At 41.1% G+C, this 27,550-nt stretch overlaps 1 protein-coding gene across 2 annotated transcripts in view; it reads right to left on the bottom strand.

Moving 5' to 3' along the window:
- The window catches only part of LOC116867113 (aromatase), a 47,649-nt gene that overhangs the window by 8,344 nt on the left and 11,755 nt on the right, over nt 1–27,550 (bottom strand). For both annotated transcript variants that reach the window (XM_032856489.1, XM_032856490.1), the window contains exons 2-6: nt 25,387–25,569; nt 19,631–19,781; nt 8,588–8,742; nt 4,275–4,451; nt 2,083–2,197 (exon numbers count right to left, since the gene is read on the bottom strand). In XM_032856489.1, coding sequence (XP_032712380.1) covers nt 2,083–2,197; nt 4,275–4,451; nt 8,588–8,742; nt 19,631–19,781; nt 25,387–25,531 — 743 coding nt within the window. In that variant the 5' untranslated portion in view covers nt 25,532–25,569. The remainder of the gene's footprint in view (nt 1–2,082; nt 2,198–4,274; nt 4,452–8,587; nt 8,743–19,630; nt 19,782–25,386; nt 25,570–27,550) is intronic.

Here is a 27,550-nt window from a genome sequence, read left to right as displayed (position 1 = left end):
TGGAACTCTGAGCGTATTTTGCATCCAAACAGGTTGGTTAGGTTATCAGTCCAGGCCAAGAACACTTATTTAAGGTGTTCTGTGGCTAAAAAACCCTCAAACTTGCCAGAATAAAAAGTAGAAAACAATACTGCTGTAATATTGGGAATTAAGACAGGCAGAAGTATAAAACTGAATAAATAGGGATGGGAGTAGTTGTCCCAGAATCCTTTCCATCAGTATATTTCTAAAAAGTACTGGCATGATAGAGAAAGACAACTAATACATGATCTCATTTATATGTGGACTCTTAAAACACAAAACCCTAGCTCAAAGATACAGAGAACAGATTGGTGGCTGCCAGAGGTGGAGGGGGGTAAGGGTGGGCAAAATGGCTGAAGGGAGTGAAAAGGTAGAAACTTCTAGTTATAAAATAAGTCATGGAGACATGATGTACAGCATAGTGACTATAGTTAACAATACTGTATTACAGATTTGAAAGTTGCTAAGAGTATAGATCTTAAAAGTTTTCATCACGAGAAGAAAGTTTAGTAGTGAGATATAATGGTGATCATTTCACAATATTTAAAATTACTGACTCATGGTGTTGTTTGTATACCTGAAATGTTTTATGTCAGTTATACTTTAATTAAAAAAAAATGGCTTTATTACAATGGGCATGGGTGGGAGAGAAGATTAAAAGATTTCTCTCTGTCTTTACTGCTCTAGGACTTAGGTTATATAGATTAGTGTACTAACAACCATTGGCAAATATTATATACAGAGGGAATGTTGTGGAGCTAATTTCTATAGAAACCTAAGAGAAACCATTATATAGTTTCATGTAATAAGTTTCAACGGGCTTGCTGGCCAAAACCAAAGCCAAACTAATGACCAGGAAGCATAAAATGAGACTCTTCAAACCACTGCCAAATTTGAACATATGGAAGTGATGAATCCTTTATCTCATTGATGCAAGTCACAATAAGGTCTGGTGAAAACTAAATGAAACATATAAAGACCCAAGTGTCCAAATCACCTACTTAATATTCACCAACCACAGGAGAATATATAAAGCGACATCAAGTTGGCTTCCTTCCTGGAGACTAACATTATTAAATTTCAAAATACACAAACAGGATAAAGTTGGGTCTTCAAACAAGTTTGGGAACTTTTAGAGATGAAGAATTTAAGATCATCAGGGATATCTGGGAGAAGATATGAACAGAGGGAAGGAGAAAACTATCATCTTTAGTGCCTTCCATGTGCCATCCTCTGTGATAATTGCCCATATATAGGCTCTCATTAATCTATATCTCTATTCTGGAAGGTAGGTTATATTTTACTTTAAATAACTGCCCAAGGCCAATTAGTTACTAAGCGGTAGAGACAGGATATAAACCAGGTCTGTCTGCCTCTAAACCCCATAATCTCCTCACTGATGGTGAGAGGGGCAGTGTTTAGTGGCTGGCTCCTTACTCTAGAAACCTATTCTTTAGCCTGTAGGCCATTGAGCATTTGTCCAGTTTCTGTCTAGACTTGTCTATAATCAAGGCAAAGCCATTTAATGACAGTTTCAGGATCACCCTAATATATATGACCAAAAAAAAAAAAAAAAAGGAAATCACACATTTTGTTGAAGTCCATTATATTCATTGGGAAAAATTCTTTTGAGACTACTGTTAATTCCTACAAGTTGAATTATATTAAATTTATTCAGAAGCAACAGGGCTATAAAATGATTTTGCGTTTCCACTTTCCAGATATGAAAAGAGAATTTTTACAGATAATAATGATAGGTTTAGCCAACCCATCTCTTCAACTGAAACTACACTGCCATGTCCTAATTCCAGACATGGGGCTCTCAGACCACCTATTTGGTCCCCTTGTTGAAAAGCTGCCTGGGCCTCAGGCCTCCCTTACTCCGGTCTGGCCACCACATGCCGCCAAATTGCTGTACAGTGTTTCATCAGCAACTTAATCCACAGCTCCCCTGTGGGTTCTGAAGAGCAGAAAGCTAGCCAAAGAGGCCAACAATAGCAAAGACACAACCCAAAGTCAATCCAATCTCACTGATAAGTTTTCCAAACTTGTGTTACTTACACAGACTTTTCATACTTTTTGTATAGCCAAGAAATCTTAAAGAAGATGTCTGGTTTGAGAAGGAGAGCTTGCCATGCATCAAAATAACCCTGGATTTTAACCACGATGGCACTTTCTGGAAAAACAAAACAAAGAGCAGAGTAGTTGAGCAAAAATGTGAGCCCAAGAAAGTTATCTGAGAAGAGAAGTCCCCCTGTATAGAGTCTCTTGCCACCCTGGGCTTTAGTAGGTGTTTCAGCCATATGAATGCCACTAGACAAACCAACATTAACTTATTCTGCTTGACATCTAAATCAACCAAGTTAACCAGAGTTTGCAAGTTTTCAAGTTTGTGTTTATAGACACAGCCTAGAATCTCATGTCACCTCTTTGAGTGTCCAACTCCTTCCTGGTTTTTTTGGACTATGGAAATAAGAGGGACACCAGTAATTATGGGTGTCATTGGCCTCAATTCTGGCCCCTGGGAGGGCAAAAAGCCACGTCACTCTCTCCTGGTTACATCTTGATCCAGAGTATAGAATTCATCTTAGTATCCCTTATCCTGAGCCTCATGCATAGTCAACTCCTAATGAACATCCTTTAATTAAATTGCATGTTTGGGGAAAGAAAACTCCTGCATTTTTCAAATTGTGCAAGAAGGAAGGGAACAGACGTTTCTTTTCAACTGCTAAATACCAGTCACCATGCAAAATGCTTTACAAAAGAGACCTCATTTAATCCTTACAGTCTTGCTAGGGGATGACACTAATATAGTGTCATCACTTTTTCAGACCAAGAAACTGGGAAGCTGCATGTAGGACAGGCCAGCCGGGATTAGCGTTCCAGTCTGAAGGGGATGAAGGAATGGGTGTGACTAAAAATACTCAGAGTTGAATGGGGCCCCCATCCAAATGACAGTCAGGCATGGTTTCTATGACTCTTGTGGGGAGTAAGTAAAGAGCAGGGGACATGAGGTAAGCAGAGCTGGAGAGGAGAAAAGGAGGCTTATAGCTTATCTATTCTTCCAAATGTGGCCAGTGAGGCAGCAGGTGTTACAGCTCAGCTGCTTTGGGCCATTGTTAAAATGAGGCCCTGTTCTCGTGCTGGAAGTGTTCTTCCCTCAGACTTGGATGTAGCTCCCGATCTCCCTTCATTTAGGCTGATGTCCAGGTGTCCTCCCTGTGCAATCCTTTCCTGACAACTCTCTCTGGGATAGCCACACCCTCTCCCCACACCCCGTGCACCTCCTTCTTCACTTTCTGTCCCCTTGCCCTGCTTCGTTTATTCTTCAGGACACTTAGTATTGCCTGATGTATTATGTATATTTACTTGTTTCTGTTTATATTGCCACTGGGATGTGACCACCTTGAAGGCAAGGACTTTATCTGTCTTGTTCACTGTTCAGTCCCCAGAACCTAGAACAGTGCCTAGCATAAAATAGGCAATTAGAAAATATTTTTTGAATGAACACAGGAGTCAACAAATATGCTAGAATTCAGGGGAAATTACATTATGCTGGACAACAGCAGCATGGAATTAACCCAACTGATTAGTGTTTATTTTTTGGTGGTGATAGAGTTGCGTGTATGTGTTTTAATATTTGTTTCTGTAGTATAGTGAAGGGAGTAGCTTTTTGAGTGGGACATTCTTATAAGAGTTGTTATAATGCTACATGACAAACTCCATATATAAGGCAACTTTTTTATAGTAGATACTAAACTAGTAGTAGCTCTTTTTATCATTTCCAGCAGCTTCAGCACCAGCACCATTATCGTACAGACAGTCAAAATTTTCATGCTTAATAGCTTTGAGGGAGGACTATATATGTATATTTATGTATATATGTATGTATATCTGTGCATGTGTATGTGTGTGTGTGTGTGTGTGTGTGCGTGTGCCCACAAGAATGGTTGGAATTGGTTAAATATATCCATTTGATTGGTGGTAGGGTATATTCATGGCCAAATGAACTGATCATATTTGTCAAATTTTGACTGGGTAGAATCATATTTCCCAGAGCAATGAGGAGATGGTCCCTACTTACAGAAACTTATAAAGGATCAAGGCAGACACTCTAGGGGAAAAAATATCAGAAGAATACTTGGAGATGTTTGAATACGAGTGATGTACAAAAGCAGCATTATCTCTCCTCGAGTCTGTCATCCCCTCCATCCCCTTAGTCAATAAAGGGGAGCATGTCAGTTCTCACGTACCGTCCAAGGGGATCCCCAGGAAGAGAACGTTGGAGGTGTCCAGCATGATACGCCGCATGAGGGTCAACACATCGATGTACCCCAGTTCGTTGCTGACCTCCTCCAGCCTGTCCAGATGCGTGAGGACGGATCCAACACAAACGGTCACCATGCGCACAAGGCCCGGGCCGGACAAAGCTGAGGGGAGCATGTCGGAGAGGGAGTCACATGAACTTAGGGACACACACAATCAGCTTAGTTTGGCCTTTTCTGTGTGGAGTTTCACCATACACGATTTTTTTAATTCAATAACTTGGCAGAAATTTTCATGTCTTTTTGAATACTTTTCTGCATTCTCCTAATTTTTTACAAACGCGCATCACCTTTATGGGGAAAAGTGAATGAATGAATGAATGAATGAATGAATGAAAATCTTAAAACATTCAAAATTAAACTCTTCTTCATGTTATGGCAAAGCACTTGAGAGACTACAAATGAAACATTTAGTTCTTATGGTCGTGAATCACACATCAATGATTTTCCATATTTATTGTATATGTATTTCTCTAAAGAAGGTCTAGATTTGGCCAGGGAGATGTTTATATTTCAACAGGTGGCAGGGTATTGCTATCGAACTAGTCAAACTGGCCCTTGACTATTTGATTTAAAGTGCTTCCTGTTTAATTGTGGTTTATACAGTTCAAAATACTAGTCTTAGAAATTGCCAAAAGTGTTCTTCTGTTAATTTTGGTTTTTCTTCAGACTACTTCTAGATTTGTTTTACTTAGCCAAGGACGTGACAACTAAGCAAATTTTTGTTTGTGTACCAGTCTTCCCAACTGGCTGGGAATTCTTGAATTGCAGTGACAGCCTGCTATTAGCGCTGTCCTTCAAGTCCACAGTACATGGTGGCCTTCAAATCCTATTTGTCAAATAGAGTAATGAACGAATGAAAGGATGGGTGAATAAATGAGTAAAGACAGAATGAACTGGCTCTGCTCCAGGTCATCTGGGTAGCTAGTGGGTCATGGTGGTAGATGATCTGTCTAGAGAGTTTAACTCTTAAAGCCTTCCTTTCTCCTATTTTTTTTTAAGTTCTCTTTAAGAGTCATCTCTCCTACTTATGTCTTTTATTATTCAGACTTACTGTTAAAGTCAGTTTTTGAAATGCAATGAAAAATCCTAGGAAAATTTGTAGCCATAATTCTTTCTTTAAAAAAAAAAAAAAATCAGTTGTACAAAAGAGCCCCCTGAAGGCAGACTTTGCAAATAAGAAAGGAAGCCTGGTAAGCAGTTCTAGAGTCCTAAGATTTCTACTTATCTATAAAAAAGGAAGGTTGTGTTGGTAGCATACTTTCTGATTTTCATACTTTCTATCACATTCCCAGGTGGGATTCCTTAATGATTCTTTAATGATTCAGCCCTTTGTGCAGAAGGGTTGGCTTGGAATATTACTGGTGGTTTTCTCCTATTATCAATGTATGACTTGCCTCTCTGTCCAAGAGCTGGAAGCCACGTTTCAACCATATAAGCAAAATGTAATATCATTGCTTATAGGCAGTGGTCTGATGTGGATATAATTTTAATTTTTAAAATGTGTGAAAAAGTACTGAATCTTATCCACGTTAAAAAAAAAAAAAAGTAGAGCAAGTAATCAACGTAATTCCTTCACTGTGGAGAACTCTTCTGGCAGTTTCAGGAAATACAGGCTATTTTTTGCCCCTCCACCTTCATCTCTCCAGGATGGGCCATTTGCCTAGGCTGCTCTTCATTATCTCTCCATAGGTAAGCCCAGAGAATCAAAGCCTTCATTAATGTTACTACTTTAGATACCAAAATGTACCCCCAAATTTCTTTTTTTTTATTATATTATCTTAGTCACCATACAGTACAACATTAGTGTTTGATGTAATGTTCCATAATTCATTGTGTGCGTATAATACCCAGTGCTCCATGCAGTCTGTGCCCTCCTTAATACCCACCACTGGGCTCATCCATTCCCACGCACCCCTCCCCTCTAAAACCCTCAGTTTGTTTCTCAGAGTCCATAGTCTTTCATGGTTCATCTCCCCCACCAATTTCACCCCCCTTCTTTTTTCCCTTCCTTCTTCCAATGTCCTCCATGCTATGCCTCATATTCCACAAAAAAGTGAAACCAAATGATAATTAACTTTCTCTGCTTGACTTATTTTACTCAGTATAATCTCCTCCAGTCCCATCCATGTCGATGCAAAAGTTGGGTATTCATCCTTTCTGATGGCTGAGTAATACTCCATTGTGTATATAGACCACATCTTCTTTATCCATTCGTCTGTTGAAGGGCATCTCGGCTCTTTCCACAGTTTGGCTATTGTGGCCATGGCTGCTATGAACATTGGGGAGCATATGGCCCTTTTTTTTCCACTACATCTGTATCTTTGGGGTAAATACCCAGTAGTGTAATTGCAGGGTCATAGGGTAACTCCAAATTTCTGCTATATCAGGAAAACTAATGAGAAACATAACCCTCAAGGGAGATTCAAGAAATGCCTGGGTGGCTTAGTCAGTTAAGCGTTTGGCTTCAGCTCAGGTCATGATCTCAGGGTCCGGGAATGGAGCCCCACTTCAGGTTCCCTGCTCAGTGAGGAGTCTGCTTCTCTCTCTGCCTCTGCTTCTCACTCATGTTCTTTTTCTCTCAAATAAATAAAATCTTTAAAAAAATGCTTGGGACTCTCATTGATTACTAAAAATGTCAGACACAGCAGAGAACTTTTAATAAGTAATTAGACCTCTACTTTTTTTTTTAAAGACCTCTATTTTTGGCATTTAATATGGGTAGTTTTATAATGTTTTTATTAGAAAATCTGATCTTCTATATACAATGTTTATCTAAAAAAAGTCACAAAGAGATGTTCATGTCATTCTGCTTAAAATCTTGAATGACTTACGGTAACTTTTGAGATAAACTCAGCTTGGTGCCTCCCCTAGGCCTCATGCCTACATGTGTCCATCACAGGCACAAGGGCCTACTTATGGACATACAGTGCTGATCCACCCTTCTCTGTCTTGGAGTATCCTGTTCTTTCCTTCTGTGGAATGCATCCTTGTCAAACTTTCTTAATGTAGATAGCTTTTATCTTCTTTCAAAACTTATTGCAAGCATCTGCTCCTGAAAAAACCTCCCATGACCCTTCAGAGTACTTTAGATGGCCCATTTTTTCTATGTCTTGTAGCACTCTGTACACACCTCTAGCATAATATATCACCTAGGATGATATTTGGTGATATGATATCTGCCCCTCCCCCTATTATAAATTCCCTGAGGGCAAGGACCATGTCTTGACTATTATTGTATTCTGGGTACTCACTAAGTTTGTGGTAATTTGTTACAGCAGCACTAGGAGACTAATACAATGGAGTCTATGGTAGAGTTGTACTGAGCCTTGGTGATAGGCAACTCTGTAGAGAGAATCAATGCTCAGCTGTGTCAGGCATAGATTCTCCCGGTCCCATTAGCCACATGGGAGGCATCCAGGTTCACTACAGAGGCTGGCTGGAGGGAAGAATGTTGCATGGTCAGGCCTAAGATCCATCTAGCCCCAGATTCTATCACTGACAGTGTTGACAGGGCATGATTATCTTCCTTGATATTGATGTCAAAGACTGGCCGTGTGTATTCCCCAGCTGCTTCATTTTCCAGTGAAATACAGTAAAGGGGCCTAGATAAGGAGCTTTGGGACCAAGTCTCTGCTCTTCTATTATTTTCTATGTTGCCTGAGTAAAAATCACAACCTCTCTAGGACTGCATTTCCCCAACTATAAAATTCAGAGACTGGATGAGATGACATATATATAGTCCTTCCTAGTTCTAAAATTCTCTAGTTTTATTCACAAATTGCTTTCTGTTAAAACATCCAGGACGTCAGTCAATGATTCAGTGAACACATTGTTTGGCTATGTTTAAATCAAACATGTGACTGAAACACTAAATTCTTAATTGAAATGATCCTAAGTACAGAGCTGTAGCTCTTCTTCATGTCTGTGGAATTGCTTTGTGTATCAACAGGAAGAATGGAGTTTGTGGTGGTTAAAAATGTAGGCACTGGCATTGTCTTCTGGGCCACCATTTACTAATTTGGGGACCTTGGGTAAGTTATTTCAGCTTTCTTATGTGTAAAATGTAGGTGACAAGAGTATTTACCCCATGAGGTTGTTGTGGGATTAAAATATCAAGTACTTAGAATAGTGCCTCCCATATCTTATTATTTCAACGTAAGTGATGCAGCAGAATTTAAGTTCCAGAAAAGGGGCTCATTTACAGACAAAAGAGCAGAAGGTCACCAGCATCTGATTACCTTTTGTAAAGAAAGGACGAATGGCTTTCCAGAGGGTTGGATTATTGTTAAATATGATGCCATTTTCATGCATTCCGATGCACTGCAATCCAAGTTTGCTGCCGAATCGGGAGCTGTAGTGACTGTGCTTCATTATGTGGAACATACTTGAGGACCTACAGAGACAGCAAAAGTTCATGTTAATTTTGAAGGGTCCAGAAAGCTCATGATGATGATTTTGACTACCAGGTGGCTTTCTTAGCAAATGCATGTTGCTCTAAATGCAAAGCATTCGAGGGGTGCCAGTAGGTTAAGTGTCCAATGCTTGGTTTTTTAATCAGGTCATGACCTTGAGGTCCTGAGATTAAGCCCCAGGGTGGACTCTGTTCTCAGCACGAAGTCTGCTGGAAATTCTCTCCCTCTCCTTTTGCCTCCTCCCATACTCACACACTCTCTCCCTCTCTCTAAAAATAAATAAATAAATCTTTTTTAAAAACGCAAGGCATTCTAGTATTCATATTGAGTAGTGTTTGTGAGCATAAGAACATCCTTCTCCAGTTGAAATATTCCTACTTACTGACTCCCTGTTTGAGTATCACCAAAGATAGAACACACACACACACACATCATTCCTTATCCCCCCCCCTTTTTTTCTAATCCCAAATCACAAAAATACTAGCCATGACTGGGGTCAGAGCTGCAAGGCCCTGAGTCCCAGAAGAGTTCAGCCCCACTCCAGACAGTCACCACCCCCTGCAGGACTGAGTCTCAGAATCATGAGTTCCTGGAATTGCTGAAGTCTTCTTCTGTTTGGAACAAGCAGTTCTTCCTCATACCACCTATCCTCAGAATCTCTCATCAGGCCTAGCCTCTCTGGTGGGTATTATTCTGGGCTTGAAGGAATCTCCTGGGCACTCATGGGTCTGGCTTCGCTGGCTGGGCTGGGCCTGGAAGGCTCTCTGTGGTGGTGGCAGCAGTTATCTTGAGACTCTACATTCCATCCTGACTCATCAAGGTCTCCAGGGTCACACAGTTCTCTTAGGATATAGGGCATGGGGAGGCATTGATAGCCCTTGAGGCAGCAACGCTGGGACCTTGCCAACAGTCTTCTTTGAACTTCTCAGCTCCTCTCCACTGTTTTGCTTCCATGCCATGCCCAGCTTTTAAGGCCTTTTCCTCCTCTAGGAGCTACTTCCTGCCCCTCCACATCCCAGGAGGCAATTTGAGCATGATGAGGCACTGAAAATTAGAAAATGTGATAAAACTCAAGCTGAAGAAGTTATAGGAGCCTGCACATGTGAGTAGAGTATTATATTCTTAGGACAGTGGTATAGAACTCTTCTGTAGGGAGAGACTGACTCGCTTTGTTGAGAAGATGTTAAGACTGCTTAGGAGTTAGCCTATGGCATTAGAAGGATATGGGTAATTTAAGTAATAATCAAAAGGATAAAAGGCAAAATGATAATTATTCTCTTCAGGATAAATAATAGGTGGGTTTATTGGAGGGTGGGTGCAAGCAGCATGGGGAAGGAGAGGGTGGGGAGCTGAGATGAATGCTGTAGAGTGAAGATTTGTAGAGAGAGGACTCCTGGCTCAGTACTCAGCAAAAGAAGTCTGCTGTAATTTATGAAGTTGAGAATTATGGGGTAGATGGAATGAATTCATTTTTCATCTGCCAAGAGAAAAATTAAAAGATGTTACAGGTGACTGCATTTCCCGTGGCATGGGGCTTTGGCTGGAAAACAGGTTCATGCAGGGCCCAGAGGGAAGCAGGCTAGCTGGACAAGGGCTGAGTGATGGCTGAGGCCATGGATGGAATGGGTCAGGAAGCCAGAACGCCAAGATGGCATGTGTTAATAAGCTATGTGGCTAACCCTTCATAAGCTAAGCAAGATGGACACTACATGAAGACAGACAGGACAGTGTTTACTGGAGGATGGAGAAGATAATAAACAGGACATGTGGTGCTTGTATGTCTATTGTTTTCATAAATGCCAATATCATATTGTAGGTGTAGACCCCACTTGGAAAAAAATCAAATGAGGTTATCTAAAGGATATTGAAGAAAGTGGGCAGAGTGAGAACAAGAGGCAGACGAAATAGTGCAGAAGGGGGTGCAAGCTGCCAGATCCCCAAATCCTCACCCACAGTGGTGCATGGTCATGCCTGAGTAAGTGAAGAAAGGGAGGTCACACGTCAGCCACTTCCTTTCAAGGCCCAGCCCTTCCATACAGAAGGCTGGAGGATGCCACCTCAGAGGCTTGGGGCCCTCCAACATCCCTGTGCTCCTGAGTGGACACTAGAAACACAGAGTACACAGAGGACTGCAGAGTTTGTGCTCAGAAAGTCTCATGTGTCGTCCTTGGCCTCCCTATGGTAACAAAGCCTGTTCCAAGCACATACATTACCCAGACTCCTCTGAGGCACATGGTGACAGGTTCTTCAGATCATAAGGCCGATGTCCAAGTACTTATATGTGGACAATATGGCCAAATGCAAATTACCCTTGGTAAACTGTAAGCATAAGCAGATTTACTTCCCTCCATATATATTTTCAGCCACTTCAACAAATTTCCACTCAAGTATATTCAAATGGATCGCCATTTTTCTTGGAGATAGGGAGAAAATGGGAGGGAGAAGGGTTTGGGAATTAAAAAGAGGAGGCAGAATGGTGAGCAGAGGAGGAATAGAGGTTTTTGGCATGCACCCATAGGAGGTGTGAAGAAAGTGGAGGCAGGGTAAACTGTCAGGAGTCTGGCTTTTGGCCGTGTTAACAGTGCCAGAACCAGGCCATGTATAAATGTCACTTAGCTGTGTATGCTCTGGTGGGGATTTCAGGCAAACCCCAAGTGACATAGCTCTTAACCTTGGGGCTTAAGAACTAAACTACTCAGGTCTGCCAGGTAAGTTCGAATAGATCTCCCAGAGCTTTTTTTCACCTGGGGATTATAAATTACTCCATGTCTCTGAGACCAGAGTTGAGTTCAGAGAAAGAGATCACAAAATTAGAAAGGAACTAAACATTTGAGCAGAGGAATAGGAAGAAAACGGGCACATTATTGCAAGAAAGCAAAGGATATCTGTAAATGTCTCTCTGCTACTGCAAAGGAGAGAGAACCTGGGCAGCTTTCTGGTGTGGGAGGGGTCGAGGGGGGAAAAAAAACACCTAACAGCATGGTGCCTTAAATGTGCAAAATCAAAATACATAAAATATCACCTGTGTTACATTTTAGACGCTGTTGTTATTTTTTTTCTATTTGGGTGACCTTAATATTTATACAAGTTTTCATGTGTTCACTGTGACTTTGGTTCTTCCTCTCCACTTTTCCACTGAAATTTTGTTTTTCAACTGCAAATTCTCCTACTATGGGACGTTTCTGAACACATAACCCTGAGAGATGGGAGTGGCCATTATAGTGTATGTACCTGGTTCCTACACTGGGCTGGAGTGGCCATATTACCACTTGCTCTTCCCTCTTAAAGTTGATACTTGGTTCATAAAAGGATGACTTTGCCTTAATGAGGTTGTTCAGTTAGTGCTTGTGAAAACACATTCCCAAAGAAGGCATTGGGCCAAAGGAGCTGGGGGTTCTGACTGAATAGATCAGGCTGCGGGCTAAGAAATAGCCAAATCCTCATTTGTGATGGTTCCGTAGTCCTATTTAAATTTTAAAAGAAAGACCCTGAAATAATGTCAGTGTCAAAAAATGAAAACTATTATTTTATGAATAAATTATGTACTAGATAATTTCTTTAAGGAAACAAATTCTTATTTTCAAATCAAAACACTCTCTATTAAGTCAGATGTTCTCTCGATTCTGGATAATATTTACCAAATGATCCTTGTGTTTTCACAAGTTTTTTCTCTCCCTAGCGACAAAAATAAAAACAAAATCCAGATGCTTCTGTTTACATTCTAGGGAATTAATTTGACTGGCAAATAGCTAAAACTTTGTCCTGTATATAAAAATCATGCTATGAGAGGACTGAAAATCTTATTAATAGATTTCAGGACTTTAGCTTCTTTTACCTTCCCCTACCTTAGTCTATACTGACAACAGAAAGTAAGTGATTTGTACATTCTGTATTCACAAATTCATATCTAAAATTTTTAAGTGTTCAGAGGTAAAGCAGAACACTATTTTTTATATACTGCATTTAACCACATTTACTTTTTGCATTTAACCACATTAACCTGTCCATTTACTTTGAAAAATTACTAATCAATTTTAAAAAAAGAACAAGAGACTCCAGACTTAAATCCTGCTAAAAGTGTAGAGCTAACTTCAGACATAAATGTGTTCTTTAGGGGGCGCCAACAACTCAGTGATTTCTTTGAGTCGGAGGCTGGGACTTGGCAAGGGACGAAGACAGAAGTGAGAGACCTTGAGGGAGAAGACAGGCTGCAGGTGAGCAATTTAAAACCAAGGAGGTGAACAATGAGAGACTATGGACTCTGAAAAAACAATCTGAAGGGTTTGAAGAGGTGGGGGAGTGGGAGGTTGGGGGAACCAGGTGGTGGGTATTAGAGAGGGCATGGACTGCATGGAGCACTGGGTGTGGTACAAAAACAATGAATACTGTTATGCTGAAAATAAATTAAAAAAAAAAGATTAAAAAAAAAAGAATGTCAGAATGGAAAAAAAAATAAAGAACGTCAGAATGAAAAAAAAAAAAAGTCTTTGATCAAAAGTAGGCTGGCTTTATCTAACCAGAATAAATCAAGAAAGTGAAGAAAAGAAAGTTGGTGAAGAACTAAGGACTCCAGCCCAGAGCTCTCAGGACATTCCGGAAATAGTAGAGACCTTGCTCCAGCCTTGTGGGCTAGCCTGTAATACCAGTTAAGGGAGATGTTATACTGACTGGGAGAGTAAGGACTTCTTACCACTCAAGAGAGACTAAGGGAATCCCCAGGCTCAGGAGGGGTAGTGGGTAGTGTAAACTGGTTGGTAAATGAGGTCATTATCCTTCCTTCCTCTCTTCCCTCCCTCCCTCCTTCCCTTTCTCCCTCTCCCCCTCCCTCCATCCTTCTGTCCTTCTTTTCTTCCTCTTTCTCTCTTTTTCTTTTCTTTTCTTTCTTCCTTATTTGAATATAGTTGACACAGTGTTACGTTAGTTTCAGAAGTAAAAGGTTGTCATTCAACCAGTTTATACATTATGCTGTGCTCACCACAAGCACAGCTGCTATCTGTCACCATACAGTGCTATTACAAGACCTTTGACTGTATTCCTGTCTTGTACCTTTCATCCTTGTGACTTATTCATTCCATAAGTGGAAGCCTATATCCCCCTTTCCCCTTCATTATTCTTCTTTAAACATGACTAAAGTCAAAAGACATTGTTAAAGATGGCAAACCTATAGTCTATTCAAAATGAAAAGTAGCCAGAGTAAGTTCTTAGGTATTGAGGAGGAAGCCACCTTCAGTTCTGAATTTAAAGGACTCACATAGGGGCACCTGGCTGGCTCAGTTGGTGGAGCACAGGACTCTCGATCTTGGGGTTGTGAGTTTGAGACCTGTGTTGGGTATAGAAGTTACTTAAAAAGAAAATCTTCAAAAAAATAAAAAATTTTTAAAAATACAATCTTAAAAAAAAAGGACTCATGCTCACGCCTCTGTGGCCAGGTTCAGGAATGATGAGTACTGAACATATGGAAGAGAAACTAATGGAATAATTGGTACCAAACAGTTAAAAACACTTGCCTGTGTAGACCTGTTTTGTGCTTGAGACTTACAGTCTGTTGATCCCATTGCCTTTCCCCTGTCCTTTGCCCCTCTAATAGTCTCACTTACCCAGCTTAAATAGTGGAATCATGCAAGAGAAAAACAATTTTTATAATAGAGAGATCTGCCTGTAAGTACCCTACCCAGTGATCACATTTAACATCCCTGATAGTGGGACAACATTTTCTTGTCTCTTGATGGGATGCAGTATGAAGTGCCCAATATTGCCAAGGAGGTATCGTTACAAAAGTGTTTAACCTGAATGAAACTAAGCCTTAAGCCATAATTTTCAGCTTATAAGAAATACAGGGAATAGGGGAGTATGTTAAGTGACACCATAATGTAATGAGAGAAATTTGGAAATGTAGAACATCCCATAAGACAATTGACTTGTTCCCTTGAGAAGGACAATGTCACGTGGGGCAGGGAATGAGAGAACTGCTCTTTCAGCTTTCCTATTCATTTGAACATTTTCTTAATAAAAAAAATGGAAAAATATTTTATTGTCAATCATTAAAATCACTCTCTTCCCATGCATTCTCAACTCCCTTGACCCTCTCCTTACTTTGTCATAGTTGCCTGGTAAAAACTCACCCCTGGCTAAATCCAACTCTTAGCTTACTCTGTGCTTACCCCTGACAGCTGAATGTGCCTGGGGTAAAAACCGCACATGCACACACACACACACACACACACACACACAGGTCCCAGTTAAATTCAAATGGACCCTTGGCGCAGCTGGCAATTCTCCATTTCCTCAAGTTCCTTCACTGTCACTGTTCTAGATGACTATTACAACCCGACTTCTCGCTCCTCAAATACTCTACTTCCTCAGTCTCAGCTGAAGACTTTATTTCCTATTTTACTGAAGAAAAAGAAGAAACTAGAATCTCTGCAAGCTCCAACTATTAGGATCTGTGCTCATATTTTCAGACTTCCCAAACTTACTGTGGGTAAACTTCTATGTCCCTATTCAAGACCAACTCTACTTGTCACTTGGACCCCCTTGCCATCTCACCTAGCACACCCCTTTCTCTTCCATCAACAATTTTGCTTTGTAATCCATTATTGCCATCTCAACACACACGTTGTAAATTCTCCTATCTTAACAAAGGCTCCTATGACCATACATCCTTTCTATTTCTTTGTCCCATTTCTCTGCTGCCTTTAAGACAAACTCCTTAGAAAAGTTGTCTACATCTGCTGTCTGTAATTCTTTCCCCTCTTTCTGTACTGTAGTCCTACTTTTGCCCCCAGCACTCCATTGAAACTGCTCTTTTCAAGGTCATCCATGACCTCCCTTTTGCTAAATGCAACACTCAAATCTCCTATTCACCAGGCACTCTCTGGCATGGTTGACAATTCCATCCCTTCTGATTTGCATTCATCACCTGGCTTTCAGACCTGTGCATGCTTCTGGTTTTCCCTTCTTTGGCTGTCTTTCTCAGCCTCCTTTTCTAGTTTCTGATTATGGTTGTGAGATGGGAGGGGGTGGTCTAAAGACACAAACCTTCCTTTACAACATCCCACTCAGCTGTCTACTAGGCATGTCAAGTCAAAATATCCCAAATGCAATCCTGATTTCTCCCCATCCCACACTTGTTCCACTTATCTGAGGTAATGATACCTGCATTTTTCTAGGTACTAGAGGCAGAAATTATGCTGTCACCTTGATTCTTACACCCAACTTCCAATCTCTTAACACCTTACTGGCTTTGCCCTCAAAATATGCCTAGAATTTCACCTCTCATCTTATCACTTCTACTGTGCTGATGTGGACCAGCTACCCTCTCTTGCATAACTGCTCTCCGTACATTCATCCTTGTTCCTTTAGCACCTATTCTTAAAGAATGTAGGTAGAATGGAAGTAAAATGTGGGTAGAGAAGCCAGGAATGTGCTGAAACATGAATGAGTCAGATATGTCACTCTTCTGCTCAAATTCTTCAAAGGCTTCCCATCTCATGCAGGATAAAATTCAGAGTTGTTACAACGGCCAACAAGGCCCAACATGACTGGGTATCTTAATACCTCTCTAATGTCACCACCACTATTCTTCCTGTAGCCACACTGGTATCCTTGGTGTTCCTTGAACATTTCAGACAGGCTCCCACCTCAGTGACTTTGCACTTGTTCTTCCTTTCATCCAGAATGCTTTTCCTCTACATCTCTGCATGACTCACTCCCTCACTTCCTTTAGGTCTTTATTCAAATGCTATCTTCTCAGTGAGGCCATTCTTAACTGCCTGCAACTGGTCCTCCCCACTTTAGTCTCCTATATAGCTCATATCTACCTGATGAGCAACCACCTTGGTTTGCTTGGGACTGTCCCAGTTTTAGCATTAAAAGTCCCACATCCTGTGAAACCCCCTAGTCCCAGGCATACCAAGATATTAGGTCACTCTACTCCTATACTATATGTTTTACTCATCTGTTGTTGGTATATTAACAACACAACGATATACTTCTCCACGAGAGTAAGGATATTTGACTGATCTGCTCATGATACACCATGTACATAGTTAAGTCCTCAATAAATATTTATTTAGTGAATGGGAGCCAATAATAATTATATGTTAGGATCATCCAGTGCTTAATATATAGTAAATTCTCAATAAATGTATGTTGAAAGAATACATGAATGCATTCCCTATAAATGTACACATGATTAAAACAGATATACAAAAATAACCCTAATTAGCATGTTAATTGCTAACTCTCCTTAATGGATGCTACCTATAGTCTTTTTTTTCTATTCATTACTAAAACTAGTATATACACACAACACACAGTGTCATGTACAGTATCTGTAGACCCTTAAGAGCTCACCTGCCTCATCTACTGATGATGAGATGAACTTTCTCCCAAAACTCCCAGCTGCTCAGGCAACATCCTGGCAGCACTCTGGCCTGACCTTCCTGCCCCACCCCCGCAACCGCCCTCCGTCCCCTGCCTGTGAAGTTCTGCAGCCCCCACCACTTTGGGATGATGCTGGTAGGGAAAGTTGGACCATAATCTCTACTCAGTTGTAATGACTGCAGATCTTAAACTTTTCAAAAGAAAAAATCTGGGAAACTATTCAACTAAAAATAAAAAGCTTTCTGAGGTCCAGTGGGGTATTTTCAAGAGGCACGGGTAGTTCTGGAAGGTCCCTGAAGAACAGGCAAGGGGAGGAGATGGGGACAAACATGTCCTATTCTCGCAGGGAGCTCAGCCCTTAACAACAAAATTGAGCGGCTCAGAGGCAATTAAGGAGAACACAAAGACTCCAACCAGTGAAGAGCCTGTGAGAACAGGATGAGGAGAGAACTGGGAGAGCTGGGGGAAGGGCGGGATGGGTTGTGTACTCATCTAGAGCATGACTCAGCATCTGAATTGGTCAGGGTCATTAAGGTGACTTTCTTAATGAAGACAGGAGAGCAGTCCGATGCCACCCTGCACTGTCACTGAAGGATCCTACTTCAGGAATGGCTTTGGGCTTCCAGGATTGGATCTTGTGATCCAAATGTGTAGTATGTGTTCTGGTCCTCTGGTCCTTTGTCCCATTCTTCACTCCAGTTCTTACCTTATACTACCACCACTCGAGCTAGACTGAAGGGTAAGTTGATGATAGGAAAGCACTCCAACCCTGCTTAGCTGCTGCCCAACCCCAAGGCAAGGCCCCCGGTGCTAGCAGCTGCTTACCTGTTCTCCTGTCTCAGGCTCTGCAGCACATTGGCATTACTTGGGGAGCTCTACAAATACCTGCTGCCCAGGTTCCACACCCCCCCCCCAGAGATTCTGAAAGCTGGGGTGTGCCCTGGGCATTGGGATGTTTAAAAGCTCCCTGGGTGACTTTAATGTGCAGCCTGGGTGAGAACCACTGCTTTATGTCCTGAGCTGTAGGTTAAATACCCTGCGGGTCACTTCACCTGTCTGCTGAGAAGGGCTGGAAGGCAACTAGCTATGCCGGTGGATGAAAGGACAGGGCCAAACATCCCAAGCCACGAAGCCCTTGTGTCATCAGTCCCAGGACATTTTGAGACATTTTGAGGACATTTTGAGACATTTCGAGACTGTAGGCCATTGCTAATGTAAAGTATTAATTTCTAAAAACCTAAATCCTGGCTGACCAGAGTAGCCCAGAGAAGTAAACCCAACAATAATTATTGGTCCCCACTCCCTTCTGTGTTATTTGGTTCAAAGAATTGACCTTTGAGATTACCATGGTATTTTATGAAATAATGCATGTAGTCTTGGCTTGAAAGAAATCACTGTAGTTTCCAGAAATGCTTCACTTACTTCTGAGTAATAGTTTATATATCTGGACAAAAAATTCTAATGGATCAGTAAAACCCTAGTTTTACTGTCAGGGAATATAAAAACTTATCAATGACACAGTGTTGGAGTATAACATTGTGAAATATCCAGTAAAGATAGCTGAAAGTCTAGTGAAATGTGCTCTCTATTTTCTATGATCAGTAAATAAGAAAACTAGTATTTCACAAAGCTAGATCTCTACAGTCAATGCCTATTTGATTAACCCCGGATGAATTCAATCTGCTAAATTTATCCAGAAAATATAACAAATCATTTTTTAAAAATAGGAAATATTCCTGATTTATTTAAGGTCACTCAGCTGAGACACTGGACAATAGTCATAAATAGAATAGGAGCATAAGAATGACATCTTTTTCTGGGGCATTTGGGTGGCTCAGTGGGTTAAGGTCTCTGCCTTCGGCTAAGGTCATGATCCCAGGGTCCTGGGATCAAGCCCCATGTCTGGCTCTCTGCTCAGTGGGGAGCCTGCTTCCCCCTCTATCTCTGCCTGCCTCTCTGCCAGCTTGCGATCTTTGTCAAATAAATTTAAAAAAAAAAAAAAAAAGAATGACATCTTTTTCTACTGTTTCCCCTTCTAGAGGTGCTCTAGAGCCTGCCATTAGAAGCACATTAGCAAATTGATGCAGATTCTTTTCTCTCAAGGGTTTGGTTTTATTTTTATTTAACTGCTTTGCTTACAGCAATTAGACCAAAATCTTAGGAAATCAGAAAAGATAATGCCTCTCCCTAACGTATGTCTTGTCAAACTCATATCCTTTGGATTCTAAGTTTCCATTCACTGCTCAGAGAAATTTCAAATAGTTTCCCAGCTTTCCAGAGTTCTTTATCTATGTACCTTTGGGTTTAAGCAAAACTCAAGCATTCCACTTCTATATAGGATTAGATTTTTTTTTTTTACCCGGGAAGTAAAAACACAGCCTTAGCAACGAAAGCGTCAAGATATCAAAATAAGTTTGTTTGTTACTTAATAGGAAAAACACAGCCTTGGTTTTAAAAATTTGTCTCTGATTATAACAGACTCACTTGCTAATAATGAGTGTTTCCTCTCCACATATCCAGACTCTCATGAACTCTCCATACATCTTGTTGTAGTAGTTACAGGCACTGCCGATGCCCATCCACAGGAACCTGCAGTGGGAAATGAGGGGCCCGATCCCCATACAATAGCCAGGACCTAGAAGAGTCATCAGACCACAGTCAGCATTTTAGCAGACACCAGAAAAGAGCAACCGCTTTATGTTATTTCTGCTTGTGTTCTTTTATATTTGAAAGGTCTTTGATATCTTCCAGTGCATATCTGTGAATCACTAAACAAACAAACAAACAAGCTTAACATGAAAAAAGAGTAGTTCAGTGTCCATACAACAGTAGTTCCATTTGGTCTCCATCATTTTGATCTGAATGAACCAGGGTAGGGGTCTGCTATTTTCTTGCCATGTTAAACAATGTCAGTGAGTTTTAAATACAAGTCAGTCAGTCCATCTAGTTCCAAGCACGGAGACCAGGACATGCGACAAGCTGACCGATCTGTTTGGCTGTCCAGTTTTGTCTGAAAACTTTCGATTTGAATGCCCAGCTGATGGAATGGGTGGCTTAAAATTAGATTGTAGTTTTGGTGTGAACTTTTTAACCATTCATTTTTTTTTAACCATTCTTTTTTTTTTTTCCTTCAAAAAGGATTCCGTTTTAGAGAAGAATCCTAAGCTAAATTTCATTATGCAAATAATACAGCTAAGCATTGAGGAACTAGTCAATGAGTCCAATTAGAGTCTGGACTAGAATTTGGTCCAGTGATGTGGTTTTACTCAAGAGAAGTGACTGTTCATGTCCTTGCTTACATTAAAAATGGAAAAATTTGCTATTGCTTAGACCAGAGAATAAACTTGCTAGCTTGATTTTACTGGTGGCAGTAAAAAGTTAGACAGAAACTTCTTGGAATGGTTTTAGGAGTTTTCCTGGGAATAGTAGCTTTTGTACATCAAATCTTTCTCCTTTAATTCCATTCCAGTAGTAAAATAGGAAACCAACATGCACAATGGTTTGAGACAGTATTCTCATTCCAGGGGCAAGGACTGTGTAAATAAATCTGGATAATCTAAGCTTCTGCTTAAATTATCTAAATTAGATCTTAATTCTGCTTAAATTATCTAAATTAGATCTTAATTCCCAAATTTGGCAAATAAGATTTAGTCTTTTGCAATTGCCGGATTAATGGGGATAAGACTGTCAGGTTTTTTTCTTTAGAGTGAAGGTCCTTTAGGACGCCTGGGTGGCTCAGTTGTTAAGTGTCTGCCTTCAGCTCAGGTGATGATCCCAGGGTCCTGGGAGTGAGTTCAGCATCAGGCTCCTTGCTCAGCAGGGAGTTTGTTTCTCCTTCCGACTGCTGCTCCCCCTGCTTGTGCTCACTCTCTCTCTTTCTCTCTGACAAATAAATAAATAAAATCTTAGAAGTGAAGGTCTTTGGTAGTATCTATAGAATCAAAACATTTTCAAAGGGTTCTTCTTAATCTGATTGTTCTGATAATACTGTATTATAAGAAGATGACTGACTTTATATTAAATAATTTCATTAAGTTCTTTAAAAGATTGAAAAAAGCAAATTTGAATATGTATTTCCTTAAAGGTCATCAGATATATAGATCTCTAATCAACTAAAATGTACATAACAATAAACTACTCTGCTGGGGTTTACAGCTTGAAACATTGTAGATGTGTAATAAGTGTTCCCTGGTGAATTTTTTAAATTAATTAGAAATGGGTGTATAATGTAAAGGATGAAGTTTTAAGTGTCATCCTCATTTAGAGTATTTTAGGTAGTATTTACATTTTGATAAAATGGAAAAATATTGTTGTGTCATGTACATTTAGTCCACGGGAGATCAGACATCTGGCTATTTGAAAATAGATTCATTCAACAAACATTTACTTACTTACTATGCTAGGCCCACGAGGTACAAAGACATACAAATGAAAAGCTGCACTCTTCCTTTTTATAATCTAACAGTTGGGTGCCATGTAGATAGTTTTAATATTAGGGAACCACCATTCAAGTTTAAAATATGACAGTGCAGATCTCTATCCATTGAAAAAGGGAGATGACAATGAGCTTTGCTCAGGTTGAAAACCTGAATGTTCTAACCAGAGGAGAATCCGAGTCTGGGGTCCCTAGTGATCAGTCACGTGTCAGCTTAAGTCATCCAACAAACACTGAGACTCTGCTAGGTAAAGACCCTAGCTACAAGTCAGAGGCCAGAGATGAGCGATATGCATAACTAGGTTCCCATCAGAGTCCCCGGCCAGGAGAGGAGAGTATGTGAGGAGAAAGTACAATATTGAATTATTATAACACAGTGTGACCCTTTCATTTACATGTATATCTTAAACCCTCCATCTGAGAAAAGACTGTTCTAGGAGGGGAGAGACCTTGGTACAATATTTAAGAAATACTTTGTTTGCAATCGCCTTAAGTTGCTCTCCACCTGTCGGATTTGGGAAGGCTGATCTAGGCCTGCAGTGATTTCGGGAGGCTCTTCCATACCCTAAGAGGAGCAATGAATACTACACTGCGTGTTTGTGCAGAAATAGCCTCCCGGAAGCCAACAGCTGGGACCTCTCACCCACTGTCCTAATGTAGAAGGTGTTGCATTCCAGGCTATATGTACGCCCCAGAGAAACCTGTGCATGGGAAGGTTCATAGCAGCACTGCTCACAATAGTCTCAAACTGGAGCCACCCAAATGTGCACCAACAGTATCATCAGTAACTAAACCATGAGATGTGTGTGCTACTGCATACCATGCGAGCTATAGTGGCATGTCACAATGTGGGTGAAGTTTCCAAACACAATACTGAGCAAAAGAAGAATATAGAAGTACATAGGACTCAATTGTTAAAACAGTTAAAAGTAACAGGCAAAATTAATCTGTATTATTTGGGGATATGAGATTAGGTGGCAAAATTATAAAAAGCAAGGGAGTGATTATCACAAGACAGAAGAATGTTTATCTCTGGAAGTGAGAGAGGAAGCCCAAGAGAAGTTTCTGGGATGCTAACACCCTGTTTCTTGTCTTGTGTTGTGGCGACATATTTATTTTGTGTACTTTTCTGTGAAGTCTTTTCTTAGTGGGAGAAAGGGAAATGTGTGGCCAAGTCCTTTTCCCAGTGCCATCCTCTGGGGACATGGTGCCCAGGGCAGAGAGAGGCTCTGGGGAAGTGGACCCAGATGCAGGTTTGGGGATGGCTCAAGAGACTTAGTTCTGAGTTCCAGTTTCATCGTTTACTAGCTACGCACCATTGACCCTCTTTAATCTGTTTCTTCATCTGCAAAATAGTCATAAACACACCTACCTCACCAGAGTGCTATGAGGATCACAAGAGAAAAATGAATGTGAAACTGCTTTGTAAATTGTAACTAACTTAAGTGTTTTTAAATTATTACACCTTTTTAACTCCCCTTGACTTTCCCTGACCCTAAGCTTCCCCCAAACCTGTAAAACCAAGAACCCAGAGAACCAGTGATTTGAGGAAACTACCAAAAGGAGTTCAGGAAGAACCACCCCAACAAAGCCAATTTTCCCACTTTTCCTTCCCCCGCTGGGCACCATGGGATCTTAGTCTGTGCCACGAGTGGATTCTGACTAGAACTCACATTTCCGAAGGGAAAGCATGGGACTAGAAGATTCCCGGCTAGCAAAATGATCACTAAGCTGAAATTTAGGAATTCCTGGTTACCCCCCTGCCCCTCAACTCCCACTTCCTTTCAAGCTGAGATGCTGACAAGCCATTTCCTTTTTGGGGGCTTTAACTCCTCACTGAAGGGTTTGAACTCAGTGGTTTATTTCTCATAATTGTTTGTTTGGGTAAGGCCGTTCACTTCTCTGGGGCTCAGTTTCCCCTTCTGTCAAGTGAAGGGGTTGGGCTCATATCTATGGCTCTCAATTCTGACTGCTAATGAAAAAATCACTTGGGAAGGTTTTTTAAATTTTTATTTTATTTTATTTTATTTTTAGCTGGGGGTCGTGGTACAGAGGGAGAAGGAGAGAGAGAATCTTAAGCAGACTCCAAGCTTAGCATGGTGCCCAGTGCGGGCCAGGCGGGCTCTATCTCATGACCCCAAGGTCATGAACTGAGTTAAAATCAAGAGTCAGACCCTCAAGCAGCTGAGCCACCCAGGCATCCCAGATTTTTTTTAATATCAACATGCAGGCCCTGCTCCAGACATGGCGGAGAACCGTAGTACAATTAGTGTATGACAGCATGATGTCCCCAGCGCAGGAATGGTAGACACACTGAGCTGTCATGTAGTCTCCTGATCCAAAGCTCCAGGGGTGCCGGTTCTTGTGCTTGCCCCCCCATAGGCTGACCTCCTTTTTCAAAGATCCAGGGACGACTTCTAACACTTGCAACATAAATGTCTGGGGGGACTTGCTAAAAAATACTCTCCATCTCACCTACCATTCACAGATCCTGACCTGGGAGCCCACTGTGGGAGAAGTCCAGTGAGGAAGGGGCTGTTGTGGGAAGGAGCTCAAGTTAAAGGCCATGAAAGAGTCTTCCCTCAGAACCCTCAGGGAGCAGAGAACAGCATTAACTGAGTGCTCTGTTTAAGTGGGCATGAAAGTCCCCTACAACACCAGGCTAAATCAGATCAACAGGACACACAGTTCTCTGGAAAGGTTTGGAAGAACCAGACATGGGGCACTTGGCATCAGCTTCACATTCCTACATTTGGTCGCTCTGTGATGAGGCCCACGGCACTTGGAAGTGAGTAATGACTATGCTCTTGAAGTAAAGCCTTGTTGGTTATCTCATGAGACTGGGGATTGATGCCTGCCCTGAACAATTTTCACTGAACACCAGAGAAATATTTGAATAGTTCTGATAACTCTGAATTAATCTGATAGTGTGGAGTGGTAGCAGTTTCTTTTGGAGTTATCTGCATAATTATATGACACCCTATGTTTGGTTATCCACAGATCTTGTTGATGATTCTTTCAGGGTATGATGTTCTAAGGGAACCATAGTGGTCCCTATTTTTCTTCCACTGCCCAGGACCCAGCCAACTCTTATGGTGGCACCACCATCACACCTACCCCCAAGACTAAGAGGAAATGTGGGATGAAGGAGAAAGAAAGAGTGGGATGAAGAGAGGAAATAAGTTCAAAAAAGGAAGAGGGCAGAGCACATGGATGAGGCAAAGCAGGAGGGAGAAGGAGAGGGGTATAAGAAGCATTCCAGGTGAGCCTGGCTGGCTCAGAGGAGCCTGGCTGGTCAGAGGAGCACATGACTCTTGATCTCTAGGTTGTGAGCTCAAGCCCTACACTGGATGTAGAGATTACTTAAAAATAAAATCTTTTAAAAAAGAAGGCATTCCAGAGACGTTTTCACCTCCAGAGCAACACTGGAATGAGTTTGAATTTAAAAAAAAAATTCCTGGTTTACCTTGCTTCACCCCATCTCAAACTTACTTTTTTTTTTTTTCCATCTTTTTTTTTCAAACTTACTTGAAAGGATACTTCTGCCAAGTCTACTTTACCAAAGCAAAGCACAGACTGGAAGGGATTATCTAAGATTTTTTTTTTTTTTCAAATGCTTTCATTTGAAAAGTGCAGGTAATTGGTATAAAATTTTTCACCTGAGTTTTTATTTGCTAACATTGCCATGGGCTTCTGCCATTTCCCCATGTTTGCTTTTGTCCTTTTGTAAAATTTCCTTACCCTCATGGACCGAGAGCCCCAAGTAAACAATCTCCTTAGTTACAGAACTAAATGACTGACTCACCTGGTATTGAGGATGTGTCTTCATAATTCCAAACCAAAAGAAGAAAGCCAGTGAGCAACAGCATCAACATGGTGGCCACAGGCATGACTTCGGGCATCATGCTGGTGATGTTATAATGCATTGGGTTCAGCATTTCCCAAACCATCCTTTGTTCCTGGATCTCAGGAGAAAAAACTTAAAGTCCTGTGGAAATCAGGGGAGTGCAAAAAAAAAAAAAAATTAGAGAATCCCCGAAAGGTTACATCCAGGACTCACGTTGCTTCTTCAGAGGATGCTGTAGTGCAGAAATCAGCATTTGTTTTATAAAGTGATTGGACACCCAGACAAGATAAACTTGTGGTTACAAGTCAAAACAAGCCAAAGAGAGATCTTTTGGCTTCAAGTGCAGCATTTCTGACCTTGGTAGAGTCTCAGGTTTGTTTAGACACTTGGTTTGATAGAACCTTATCATCTTGCCCTTGAGTGGGTAGAGTGGCTGAATTCTCAATTGAGAATCAGATTTCTTACCAAAATATAAGAAAATGAAGCTCGTTCCAGAGGTAGAGCCATTCTGTGACTTCATTAACAGATACTGCTTAGGCAATCTTTTTCTCTTGACATCAAATCAGTTTTTTAAAAAACCTCTAACCCCCTTCCTTGCTCAAAATTCCTTCCCCCAAAGAGTGAGCTTCCCTAGCAAGAATTGTTGCTTGGGCATTGTCGAGGTTTCCTCAGTGCCTCCTGTTGGGTTGTTTCTTGAATTCAGTGTGACTCAGGATGATCTTTCTCTATTGGCTTTAATAAGGCTTAAAATCTCTTGCACCACAGGCTGGATGAAACAGTGTCCATGTGGGCCAATGTCAGAGACAGCAGGAGAGAAGAATAAGAGAGGGAGAATCAAGGCAGAGGAGAAAGAGAAGGAATGGAGAGGAGGGAGAAAAGAAAGGACAGAAAGAGTAGAATGCTGCCAGCAATAGGCTCAGGTCCCACTTGTGCTTTGCCCACAGCAGCTAACCTCCTATGCAAGGTAACTTTCAATTTGATTTGGCTGGTTCTGTTGTGTTTCTCAACAATGTAATGTTGAGTCTGTCTCTTCAGTAGGGTTTTCTAAGACCAATACTCACAGAGGAGAGCTTCAGGGATAGTGGTTTGTTGAAGAACCTAGACTGAATAAACTTGCATTATAAGGCAAGAGCCACCATTCAGTGTGGTTCTGATGGCCCATGACTGTTCTGAGGATTACCCTCCCTTGGAAAGTGACCTGAGTTTGCAAGACTTGTAATGGCTCTGAAACAGTTTTTGGCAGGATTTTATCTAGGAATAGTTCTAGATTCTTTTTTTTTTTTTTAAGATTTTATTTATTTGACAGAGAGAGAGATCACAAGTAGAGAGAGAGAGAGAGAGAGAGAGAGAGGAGGAAGCAGGCTCCCTGCCTAGCAGAGAGCCTGATGTGGGACTCGATCCCAGAACCCTGAGATCAGGACCTGAGCTGAAGGCAGAGGCTTAACCCACCAAGCCACCCAGGCAGCCCCTAGTTCTAGATTCTTAACCACATCTTCTGATTGGATTATGGATATTCTGTGAACTCCCTGAAATGCTACATGAAGTGTTGTATCTCCTCACCTGAACTTTTAGAAGGAAAGAACTTTCATCAGATTCTTAAAGGGTACATAGTTACATTTCTCTCCTGATCTATAGGAGATCTCATTTTATTTATTTTTTAAAATTTATTTGACGGGGGGGGGGGGGGACACAAGCAGGGGGATTAGCAGGCAGAGAGAGAAGGAGAAGCAGACTCCCCGCTGAGCAGGGAGTCTGATGTGGGGCTCAATCCCAGGACTCTGGGATCATGACCTGAGCCAAAGGCAGAGGCTCAAACCACTGACCTACCCAGGCACCCCTCAATCTATGAGATCTTAAATATCCAGTTAAAAACCCATTTCTGGAAATTAGAGAAATTTCACAATATAGTTGAATTTATTCACTTGCTTAATTCATACTATGGATTCATTCTATTATTGCACCATTTAAATAATTATTTTTTTAAAGATTTTATTTATTTATTTGACAGAGATCACAAGTAGACAGAGAGGCAGGCAGTGGGGGTGGTGGGAAACAGGCTCCCTGCTGTGCAGAGAGCCCCATGCAGGGCTCAATCCCAGGACCCTGAGATCATGACCTGAGC

Source organism: Lontra canadensis, unplaced genomic scaffold (genome assembly GCF_010015895.1).
Source record: "Lontra canadensis isolate GAN:19392208 unplaced genomic scaffold, GSC_riverotter_1.0 scaffold12, whole genome shotgun sequence".
Classification (NCBI taxonomy): domain Eukaryota; kingdom Metazoa; phylum Chordata; class Mammalia; order Carnivora; family Mustelidae; genus Lontra; species Lontra canadensis.
This window is presented reverse-complemented; position numbering and strand designations above follow the sequence as displayed.